We start from the raw sequence: 12567 nt of genomic DNA on the forward strand, positions 1-12567 counted from the left end.
ATATGTATTTATATGTGATTGATTTTATGCATAAATATGTAAATATATATTTATAAATATACACACCCACACAATTATATATCCATATTATAAACATTCATTTTATTTATAAAACATATTGCATATATACTATACATTGTAAACGTGCATGTTTATTATATATATATAAAATATACTTAAATGCATTGCAAAAGCACCAATTATATATATAATGTATAAAATATATATATATCCATCTCTCCCTATGTAATATGTGTGTATATATCTGTGTGTGTAATATACATCACCTAAAGTTACAGATGAAGCAATGCTGCTTGAAAAGTAATACACAAGTTTTAAAACTAATTTGACAAGACATCCCTCACCTAGCCCAGTCAATTCGGCGCCATGCAGGTCTTGCTTCCAGTCAAGGATGTCTGCCTAGTAGTGCGCATCTTGCTCCTGGGAGTGAGAGCCTCTGGTGTGGCAGCGCATGGGGGCAGCATTCTTCCATACTGAAATCATCGCTCTACTAGACTGTAGCCCTTCCTAGTCTTGTCGCCTGCTGCTAGCAGAAGGTGGAGTGGATTTGCACTTAAACAATTAGCGGCATAAGTAACCTCTGCCTCAGAAAAACATAGCAGGTATTCACCCCCTAGTGCCATCGCCATTCACAGGGGAGTGCAGGACACCGCAGTGGTGCTGCCTACCTCTGCCATAACTCATTTGGGTGGGATTGGTACAAAAAAGTTGTAAAATAAAAGATGTAAAAATAGACAAGACTGTGGACAAAAATATAAAATAAACGAGGACGAGTAGCAATCTAATAAAGCGAAAATATAGTTTAAAAAAGGTAATGGGTGCAGCAGAATGGAATGGATTGGGTTTTTGTGGGACGTAGGGAGCAGGAAACACAATGAGTTGGCTAGACAGGAGCAGGCTGCAGTAAACAAAATGGCCACATGCTTGTGCACCGGGACGTGCCATTTGCACTGCTTTCGAGCAGTGAAAGCAGAGCTCAAAGTGGGCCGGGTCCCACCGGGTCTGCACACGGGCTTTTAGGTCTCGCCTATTCTATCCCGCAGGGATAGATAGGCGAGATTATAGTAAGCGGAAAAGAAAAGTCTACCTAGCTGCGGATCGCGTACAATTCATGTGAGCTATGCCCATGCACATCATCGCCAGCCACATCACACACCACCATTTGTCTGTGCCTCGGCATCAGACTTCAAAGGTGCCGCTCCCCCGCCCCCCCGCATCAGACTTGAAAGGAATGCACTCCCCCGCCCCTACCACAGCAATGCCGGGAGCTTTTTTCTTTTTTTTTCTACATGGCTCGTTACTTACTTCCTGTCTTTCTCTGGTTCACATTTTACTTTCTTCTCTGACTCATGCTTTTTTCGTCGGATTGTGAATTTCTTTCCCCACTCTTTCGTCTGCTAGTGCTTTTTTTTCCCACTCTTGTCAGCTCAAGCTTTTTTCCTCCCACTCTTTCGTCGGCTTGAGTATCCCCTCCCCCACTCATTCGTCGGCTCGTACTCCCCCACTCTTTCTCAGTGCATTTTTTCCCCCACGCCTCACACTGCTGCACACCTCACACTGTTGCATGCCTCACACTGCTGCATGCCTCACACTGCTGCACGCCACACACTGCTGCACGCCACACACTGCTGCACGCCTCACACTGCTGCACGCCTCACACTGCTGCACGCCTCACACTGCTGCACGCCTCACACTGCTGCACGCCTCACACTGCTGCACGCCTCACACTGCTGCATGCTGCACACTTCTGCACGCCACACACTGCTGCACGCCTCACACTGCTGCACGCCTCACACTGCTGCACGCCTCACACTGCTGCACGCCTCACTGCTGCACGCCTCACACTGCTGCACGCCACACACTGCTGCACGCCACACACTGCTGCATGCCACACACTGCTGCACGCCACACACTGCTGCACGCCACACACTGCTGCACTCTGCACACTGCTGCATTACTCACACTGCTGCACGCCTCACACTGCTGCATGCCTCACACTGCTGAACGCCACAAACTGCCGCACGCCACACACTGCTGCACGCCTCACACTGCTGCACGCCTCACACTGCTGCACGCCTCACACTGCTGCACGCCTCACACTGCTTCACGCCTCACACTGCTGCACGCCACACACTGCTGCACGCAACACACTGCTGCACGCCACACTGCTGCACGCCACACACTGCTGCACGCCACACATTGCTGCACGCCTCACACTGCTGCACGCCACACACTGCTGCACGCCTCACATTGCTGCACGCCTCACACTGCTGCACGCCTCACACTGCTGCACGCCTCACACTGCTGCACGCCTCACACTGCTGCATGCTGCACACTGCTGCACGCCACACACTGCTGCATGCTGCACACTGCTGCACCACACACTGCTGCATGCCACACACTACTGCACGCCACACACTACTACACGCCTCACTGCTGCACGCCTCACACTGCTGCACGCCTCACACTGCTGCACGCTGCTGCATGCCACACACTGCTGCACGCCACACACTGCTGCACGCCACACCCTGCTGCACACCACATACTGCTGCACCGCACACACTGCTGCACCACACACTGCTGCATTACTCACACTGCTGCATGCTGCACACTGCTGCATGCCACACACTGCTGCTCCCCACACACTGCTGCACACCACACACAGCTGCATGACTCACACTGCTGCATGCTGCACACTGCCGCACGCCTCACACTACTGCACGCCTCACACTGTTGCACACTGCTGCATGCCTCACACTGCTGCACGCCACACACTGCTGCACGCCACACACTGCTGCACGCCACACACTGCTGCACTCTGCACACTGCTGCACTCTGCACACTGCTGCACGCTGCACACTGCTGCATTACTCACACTGCTGCACGCCTCACACTGCTGCATGCCTCACACTGCTGCATGCTGCACACTGCTGAACGCCACAAACTGCCGCACGCCACACACTGCTGCACGCCTCACACTGCTGCACGCCTCACACTGCTGCACGCCACACTGCTGCACGCCACACATTGCTGCACGCCTCACACTGCTGCACGCCTCACACTGCTGCACGCCACACACTGCTGCACGCCTCACACTGCTGCACGCCTCACACTGCAGCACGCCTCACACTGCTGCATGCTGCACACTGCTGCACCACACACTGCTGCATGCCACACACTACTGCACGCCACACACTACTACACGCCTCACTGCTGCACGCCTCACACTGCTGCACGCCTCACACTGCTGCACGCTGCTGCATGCCTCACACTGCTGCACGCCACACCCTGCTGCACACCACAAACTGCTGCACCGCACACACTGCTGCACCACACACACTGCTGCATTACTCACACTGCTGCATGCTGCACACTGCTGCATGCCACACACTGCTGCACGCCACACACTGCTGCACACCACACACAGCTGCACACCACACACAGCTGCATGTCACACACTGCTGCATGCTGCACACTGATGCACGCCACACACTGCTGCACGCCTCACACTGCTGCACGCCTCACACTGCTGCACGCCTCACACTGCTGCACGCCTCACACTGCTGCACACCTCACACTGCTGCACGCCACACACTGCTGCATGTTGCACACAGCTGCATTACTCACACTGCTGCACGCCGCACACTGCTGCACGCCGCACACTGCTGCACGCCTCACACTGCTGCACGCCTCACACTACTGCACGCCACATACTGCTGCATGCCACACACTGCGTGTGGAAATGTTGCACCAGACGTGTGGTTAATTTTCCTGATTTTATTGTGCTAAGATGTTCTTGAGTGTGTATTTTGATCTTCCGTGAGGGAAAACCTATATAGTGTAACCCACACTGACAAGTGAGTCTGTAAAACCGGTGCACAGTGTTGCAGTTACTGAATTTGTTCAAATACAATGTTCTCCCACTCAGCAACTGCACGTTGTTGGTCTTTTCCGTCAAATCACAGACTGAACAACTGCCACAAGGGTGGTGTCTTCTTTTCTTTTCCTATAGGTGAGGAAGTCACCAATGATGGGTATTGTGGGCAAGCTGGTGAGAACCTGCCAGTAGCTCCTCTGGTGTAGCACACGTGAGGGACTTTCTCACCTCCACACACATTTTTTCTTGTGTCTTTATATACACATTTTTTAATCAAGGGTATATTGGTAAAGAGTTGACTGACAAGCTGACATTTATGAAGCTGCATTGAATTTCTTGCGGGTATTTAGGACTGGATAAGACTGGTAAATTGTGTAGACCAGCTATTTGGTAGAGGTGGATACCTCTCAGTGCCAGTTTGATATTAAAAGAATGTACGTTGTCCCGCATAATCAGGTCTTTTTTTATTTATAGTGAGTTGTGAGTGGAGGGCGACCTGAATATTATTGTTCCCTCTAAAGCTCCCTATTGTTACCTATATGAGAAGGACAACAATTTACAAACTGCCAAGTTACAAAAAGATCTCTGTGTTAAACACAGTAACCCACTTACTTATGTACATAGAATAATTATCTGGAATCTGCCCATCACGTAATGTACTCTGCAGGAGACACATTAACCCTCTGTGCTACTCTGGTTCAAAAGTGGAACTAGACAAGACACAGATCTTGCCAGCAAATGTGTGAAAGTACAGAGTTATCTTATCATTATTATTATTATACCATGAAATTTACTGACCACCGAGATCTCTCCAGCAGGTGCCTTAACCCCATAAGATATTTTAAAATGCAGACTTTACAACCAACAAAGCAGAACATATTAACTGCCACGTTTCTCAGTGTTGTCAATTTATTTGTGGTAGAGTTTTAAAACATAAGACTAAGTTGAGACCCAGATTTTGCATCAGGCTTGCGTCACTTTTTTGACACAACCCAGACGTAAAATCTAATTTGTTAAATCTTGCAATGCCCATAAATGTACTCATGCTAGATGTTGGACCTGTTCCTTTTTGCAGGATTCTCCCCAAACTTTCTGCCTTCTTTCTCCTATTTTTCTGACCTGTTTTTGTTGGCTTGAGGACTCTGGGCACTTTACGACTGCTAACCAGTGCTAAAGTACATATGCTCTCTGTCTAAATTGTATTGGAGATTGGTTTATCCATGATTGGCATAGCTAATTTACTGATAAGTCCCTAGTAAAGTGCTCTAGGTGTGCTCACGGCCTGTAAATCAAATGCTAATATAGTGGACCAGCAGCACAGCCACCCACATGAGTAGCCCTGCAAACATGGCTCAGCCCTGCCACTGCAGTGTCTGTGAGTGCAGTTTTAAACTGCCATTTCGCCTGGCAGGCCCAAACCTCCCCTATTACTGGATGCAAGTTACTCCTAAGGTAGGCCCAAGGCAGTCCCATGGGCACAGTGCTGTGTATTTGAAAGGTAGAACATATACTGGTGTGTTTTACATGTCATAATAGGGAGATACTGCAAATTTAGTTGTTCATCATTGCAAGGCCTATCTCTTTCATAGGGTAACATGGGGATCGCGTTGAATTTTCTATTACATGTAATTTCCCATTGGGAGCAGATGGAGATTTGGAGTTTGGGGTCTCTGAACTCACAATTTAAAAATACATCCGTTGGTGAGTTGGTTTTCAAATTGCGTGTTTGACAATTTCACTTTTAGAAAGTGGGCATTTTGTTGCTTAACCATTCTGTGCCTCTGCCTGTTTGTAGTATACATGCCTGGGTTGGCTGAACAGTTGGGCTTTTGTGCATTCACTCAAAGGGAGGTGAGGTGTGCCCTTCATATCCTGATAGCCTATCACCAGGCTGATGGGTCTTCCTGAGCTAGAGTTGTGGGAGGATAGCCTATCACCAGGCTGATGGGTCTTCTTGAGCTAGAGTTGTGGGAGGAGCTGTAACTTACACCTGAATTGGGTTGTAACTGTCCTTCCACAAAGCTGACGCCACCCCCTTGTAGTGTGTCTGGAGCCAAGTCAGGAGAAGGCAGGGTCTTGTGCACTACAAAGTATTTCCTTTGAAGTTTCCCTACTTCAAAGGCAGAAAGGGGTATAAGTACTGGACCTCTGATACCCCAAAATCAGAACACTTCTAAACTGAGGACATTTTGCCAGAAGAAGAGCTGCATGCTGTAGGACGAAGTGCCACTCTACCTGTTGCTTTATTGTGCTCGCCTGCTGCCTGCTGCGTCTGTCCTGGGAGTGAAGGGACTGGGCTTTGCTTTCTACATCCTGCTTCCAATGTTCTCCAGGGGCTTGTGCGTGCTTGCCTCCTGTTAAGAAGTCTCAGAGCCATCAAAGACTTCACCTACCAGTCCCTGGGTTCTTCTGCAGAGAGAACTGACTTGCCAAGTGGTGCCAAATCCAGTTTCTGCGCCTTTGGAAGTGTAACCTGGTGATCTGAAGAAGAAAATCCACAAATCGACTCTCAGCGCCTGTTTTCTCGACACATCACTGCAAAAGATCGACGCAGCGCCGCTGCCTGCACCGAAACTTGGTTCCCGCTGGAAGCATTGAACGCGGCTTTTACCGCAGGCCCCAGTTAGCCATCGCAGCGTGCCAGGAAAATCTCCACAGTGAATCCCGAGCACCGTGTCACCGACGTCTGTGGCACCCAGCTCCGACGTAACACCTGCTCGCGGCTTAAGAATTTAGGCTGCGCCTGCCTCGTGGCTGCGAAATCGATACAGAGCCTTTATCGGCGCATCGAAGTAGCACGTCTAGATTAGACGTCTACACCAACTCTTCATCAAAACCGCACCACAGTAGGGAACAGAGATTGTGCGTCTGGAAACCGACGCATCACCTCCCCTGCCAGTAAGGGACTGATGCATCACCTCAGCTACCTAGCAGTAAGGAACTGGCGCATCACCTCCCCTACCTAGCAGTAAGGAACAGATGCATCACCTCCCCTGCCAGTAAGGAACAGACGTATCACCTCCCCTGTGTAGCAATGGAACCGATGCTTCGCTTTGCTTTTCCAGTACCTCACCTTCCCTGCATCCTCCACCGTCTTTGATTTTAGACGCATCTACGGGCCTTTGTGCTTAAACTACTCCATCCACTGATTTCTATGGACTAAACATGCCTAATCTTTTAAAAGTGATATCCGAACTTGTGTATTTTGGATATTTGCTTTTTTGGTCTTGTTTTGTCCAGATAAATATTGCCTATTTTTCGAAACTGGAGTGGGAACTTTTTGTAGTGTTTTCATTGTGTTACTGTGTGTAGATGCAAACGCTTTACACATTGCCTCTGAGGTAAGCCTGACTGCTTGTGTAATCTACCAAGGGGGTGAAGCAAGGGTTATCTTAGCTGTGGGCCTCCCTTACCCTGACTAGAGTGAGGGTCCCTACTTGGACAGGGTGCAAACCACTGCCAATTAGAGACCCCATTTCTAATAATAGACCTGCTCAACATGTGTGTGGTCTTAGGATCGGATGTCACTCCCTGTGAGGTTACTGGCTGTGATGACACTGACTGTAATGCCAAATGCAAGGTCACGCATCGAAATGTCACACTCGATGATGTCACTTGCATACTGCCTACCTTAGTTGAAAAGTAGTGATAGACAGAGCACAAATCCTAAAAAGAAGTGGCGGGACTAACAAACAATGCTGAATGTGACATGCTGCAGAATAGTGCTACTATTGTTTAATTACACTGCTTCATCCAAAAGAAGAAAATGTTATGAGCAAAGGAAAATGCATAATACACCTCAGCAGAAAATGGCCAAACTATCTTGCATTAGAGCCATTAAGCTGAGTATTTTTACAGTGAGTAATTGTAACATGAGCTAATTGCATCACTTAAAAAGATCACAAAATATTGGAGGAAGTGTGTAGACCATGTTCTTAACATTGTCCGTTTTTGTACTCTAACTTCAGCTCAGATTTAGAAATATTTGTATGCACTTTAAATTGACCTCTTATTCTATTTAAGAGAGACATTTGAGTCTCAGCACATACCCTTCAAATCAAATGTGGGTTTTCATCTGGCCTATGATTAACACCTTAGAAGGATTAGATAAAAGTAATGTAATAATGCCCATTATAGCCACAAGATTTCCCAAGGTAAGCAGATTGCAATAATCCTGACACGTATCAGAAAATGTTATCGAGTAAAACAAGCATCATTTTATAAATGTTTCAATTGGACCATTTTTTGTCCCTAGCTTACATGTGATGTTAAGAACAGTAACTCAATACTTCTTTTTTCTTCTCCTCATTATATACCTTGATGATATACATATTGTCAAATCACAGAGTTAAAAATAGTAAATCTCCACTTCCCTTGACAATATTGTGGTAGTCAATATTCTTGTGTGCAGTTGGTATGTTTGCAGGACAATAGTAAAAACTCAAAAATGTGGCAGGGCCAAATAATATACTTGTGATGAAAAAGCTTGGTAAAACCTTTTCCACTATACAAAGCCAAAAAGATTGATGAGGCCAATGCATGCTTTTTAATGATAGGTCCTAACTGGCAAAATTAGTAGCCAATTACCCATAACCGTACCTTATGTAACACAAATTATAATTCATTAATCAAGAAAGACTAAAGAAAGGTTACAATTCGTGCTGCGATATTTCAAAAGTGATTATAATGCTCAGAATAATATACCGTCTTCTTACGTAGTCACAGAACAGAACTTGCAAAAGATTCACTTTCCAAGTAATAAATCACGATAGGAATGCTTCAGGAAGCTACAAAAAGACAGTGGTGTCTAATTTGTTCATGCGAATGACACACCATCACCATTATCCCTTATTGAGACAGACATAAATACAGTTTTACACATCAGAGCCTAATACTTTGAAAGCACGGGCAGTTTAAAAACAAATTTCCCAAGCCGAGCAAGCTCAACCAAGCACCCACATCAACAAAACATCGTTCAAGTTACTTGGCGCACCCACCAGGGCACCTAACACTCTACAAACATCATTATCTCATTCAACTTATCTAACACAACAGAAAATAACTACTCAAAAAACACAACTGAACAGTCATAATAAGCGATCAATGAAAATCGAAGAAGTGCATCAAGAGGATGCACCCGATCCAGAAGGTTATATATATATATATATATATATATATATATATATATATATATATATATATATATATATATATATATATATATATATATATATATATATATATATATATATATATATATATATATACACACACACACACACACAGTTTATGAAAATTCCATGCTACAATTGATTTTAAGGGCCTTGTTTAGAATCTGGCAAACAGGGCACTCCGTTGTACCCTGTCCACCAATCTCTAGGTCTGCCCGCTTCATTTAGAGATGGCTGGACCGCAAGCTTTCGGTCGATGGAGCGCCTATTGGCTCTGTCGACAGAAAACTTCTTCCGATGGCGCGATAGAGGTGGGGCTGTCAGTAGGAGGGCATTACACTGCCCGCCATATTTGGGGAGGACAGTGTAATGACCTTTCTTTCTGTCCAACAGGGCCAGGTAAAAACTGGTGATGAGGGAGAGAGAAAGAAACACAAATAAATACCCACTGTGTCATGGGAAGCAACTCCTATGGTGTGGGAGTCATTCGTTTTCTGTTTTTCAGAAACTAACTCATGCTTTGGGAGTTTATTCCTGAAAAACAAAAAAAGTTTAAAAGTTTGGTGAACAACCATCCAAACTATCAGCAGATATCCACCAAACCTTTTGTACCTTAAAAAGAACCACTGTGATGGCACTTCTTTCCAAGGTCCACGGTGGTTCCCTTCAAGGTACAAAGCTGACCACTGGGCCAGAGGTAATCTCTAAAATCTGGCGGACAGTAATCGGTCTGGGTGGCAGAGGTAATTTCCTGAGTCACTCTGACAGACTGTATACCATTCGCAAAAGCCTAAATCAGACCATAAGTGTTCACCCACAACTGTTTTTTACATCTATTGCCTGTGGCGACCGACCATCGCAATTGTTCACCATGGCCTATTTTTTAACCAATGATGCCAAATAATGCATTCATTTTAAAGTACTTAAAAATCGTATTATTCTCTTTTTTTAACCAATTATTGCTTGCCTTGGTTTTGCTCTTTGGAGCACAGGTCGATATAATGTCTATAATGCACGGTTTTACTTAGCAGAGTTTATTTGGAATGTACAGCGCACCTATACCGATCTCAAAGAATTCTTTTAGAAATGTTGTTCTACATAGACTGGTCAGTGGCATCTTTTGTGTGTGTTTTTGTTTATATGTCCTCCGGCCCAACCTCCCAATGTCCCTACTCCCAGTCTTACAAGGGTTAAGTATCTCTTTTAGCCTTTCCACTGTACCTCTGATTTTGATTTGCCCCATCAGTGGGTTCATCAGCTTCACCATCATCTTCTTCACCTTCCCCTTCACTTGACTCTCTGTTAAATCCTTGTTCTCTGAAAACCTATAGATAGTGAAATAAATAGTTATGTAATGATGCACATGAGAAACAGTTTAAAAGCCAAAATTGCCACAAGCCAAATTTCAGTCTAACATTAATAAGCTCTCACTAGGACCACTCAACTCTTTCTCAGCTTAGTCCTAATGGGAAATGATCCCTTGTTTCTCTCCCCCAACATCATGCAAAATGTGAAAGTACTTTACAAAGTGAATTAATATCTCACAATGATATGTACACAAAATATAACATAATTCAACAATTAACTAATAAGAGCACGTTGTTAAAGAAAGGAGTCATCTTCAGATGCTTGGGGGGGTTGTGAAGGTACATTTTTTGAAGAACATACCACAAGAGCAAGCGGCCATCAAACAATGCTTCAAACGTAATATCAAATAGAACAGAGTTACAAGAGACATGAGAATGGCAAGCCAAAGAACATTCTAATAGTTCGACATCCCCCCACCTGCAAGGTAATACAAACTTTCTTTGAAGCTTACACATTCAGTTATTCACCCAACTGAGTGTAAACTTAGTCTTTGAATCTCCCAGAGGCAAAAACAAACCAATAGTTTTGCAATTGGGACGGTGATTTTTTCTTAAACTTCAATAAGACACACTGAGGAGGTACCATGTGGGCAGCAGCAATTCATGCTTCCATAATGGAAAGAACAGGCACTTAAGTTTTGTATTTTTTGTTTACATTTTTTTATTGATTTTTTTATAATTCCAATTCACATCAGGTCACACATTTGTATCACAATATAGTTTTGATTTAATAAGATTCTCTGAGCAGGTTTGCAAGGCATGATGTCTCAAATTAAGGCATCAGAATCTTACTCAACATTGCTAGAATGGCTACGTTGACCTAGTGAATGTATGATAAGGCAATTTACAACATAACATTGATATAACAAGGGAAATAACACATTGACTCCTGCTCTCAAAAATTTAGACATGGAAACCGTGCAACACAGTGTACATCATATATCACCCTTCTACGGGACCTATCTGTTTGCTTACGCGCAGCACTTGGTTGTATGTTGACCAAATGGTATGCCACCCTCTAGGCTCCTATTCCACAATTAGTGTCTACTGCTTGCTGTGTTGGTTGGCTTGGGTAAGCGTCAGTAAGGAACATTACACGTGTCGCCCTCTGTGTGTCGCTGAGCGCGCCATGACTGCTCTGGCTTGACCCTTGTGTACCAGTTGACCTGCCAGAGTATGGTCCGTGCCTCAACCAAGTATGTTGTTTGGTGTCTCTGCCTGGTTCTGCCAGAAAGTGTAGAACTCTGTCAGGATCGAGTCCCAGTCCGCAGCAAGTGGTAATTCCTATTGCATCCTCTCAATGCAGCACTATACTCTCTGCCTGCGCCCAGCAGAGCAGCGACTGGGACCAGGTCCTCTCTGCAGGAGGCTCAGGAGATTTCAAGCCTCACGTGTTCAGACGTTTGGCCACTATGAGCCCTAGATCTATGTAACGGGACGTTACCCTATATTTGTTGGACCTCTGGTATAACCCCAGTATGACCAATGTAGTGGGCGCTTCGAGCCCTGCACTAAGGTTGTGTTAAGCACAGCCCAGTATGATTGTATGGGCAGGACCATAGCATATGAAGCAGGTCGCATCCCACTTCTCCGCATCTTGGTCAGCTGGCGTCGGTGCAATTGAAATATATATTTATTTTGGCTGGTGTCAGGTAAGCCCTGTGCACTATGTAATGCTGGATGAGCAGGAAACTTGCGTTATGCGGGACACGAGTGGAGCCTTCAAGGCTGGCTACCCATTCACGCTCAGTGCTGGGACGCTGTAGGTCCACATCCCAATGAGCCCGTAGGGAACTCAGTTGCTGTGCTGTGTGTACCCTCAATGACTCCGTAAACCATTTGACGAGGTGGCGGCCTGTCCCTAGTCCGTGTTGGTATTGTATGGTTAAATGTGTGGCCGGCTCCTGCACTATGTTGCCCCATGCCATCTTCAATGCGCGGATTACCGACGCATGCAGCAGGAATTGGCCATGTGGTAGGCCCGAATTTTCAGCAGGCACATCGAAAGGTAGGAGATGCCCGTCACTGTACAGGTCTCCTACTGTTAGGATGCCTACCTCTTCCCACTGCAGTAGCTCCATACTAGTGATAGCTCGGTGCCTTCTGGGCGTGCCCACTATGGGTAGGGACG

General features: G+C 45.9%; 1 protein-coding gene across 1 annotated transcript in view; it reads right to left on the reverse strand.

Annotated features, from left to right (window-relative positions):
• NPHP1 (nephrocystin 1) overlaps positions 1 to 12567 on the reverse strand; it is a 695982-nt gene that overhangs the window by 422741 nt on the left and 260674 nt on the right. Inside the window, exon 7 of the mRNA XM_078648761.1 lies at positions 10291 to 10394. Within this exon, the coding sequence (XP_078504887.1) occupies positions 10291 to 10394 (104 nt within the window). The remainder of the gene's footprint in view (positions 1 to 10290; positions 10395 to 12567) is intronic.

The sequence above is a fragment of the Lissotriton helveticus genome, chromosome 6, assembly GCF_964261635.1.
Source record: "Lissotriton helveticus chromosome 6, aLisHel1.1, whole genome shotgun sequence".
Taxonomy (NCBI): domain Eukaryota; kingdom Metazoa; phylum Chordata; class Amphibia; order Caudata; family Salamandridae; genus Lissotriton; species Lissotriton helveticus.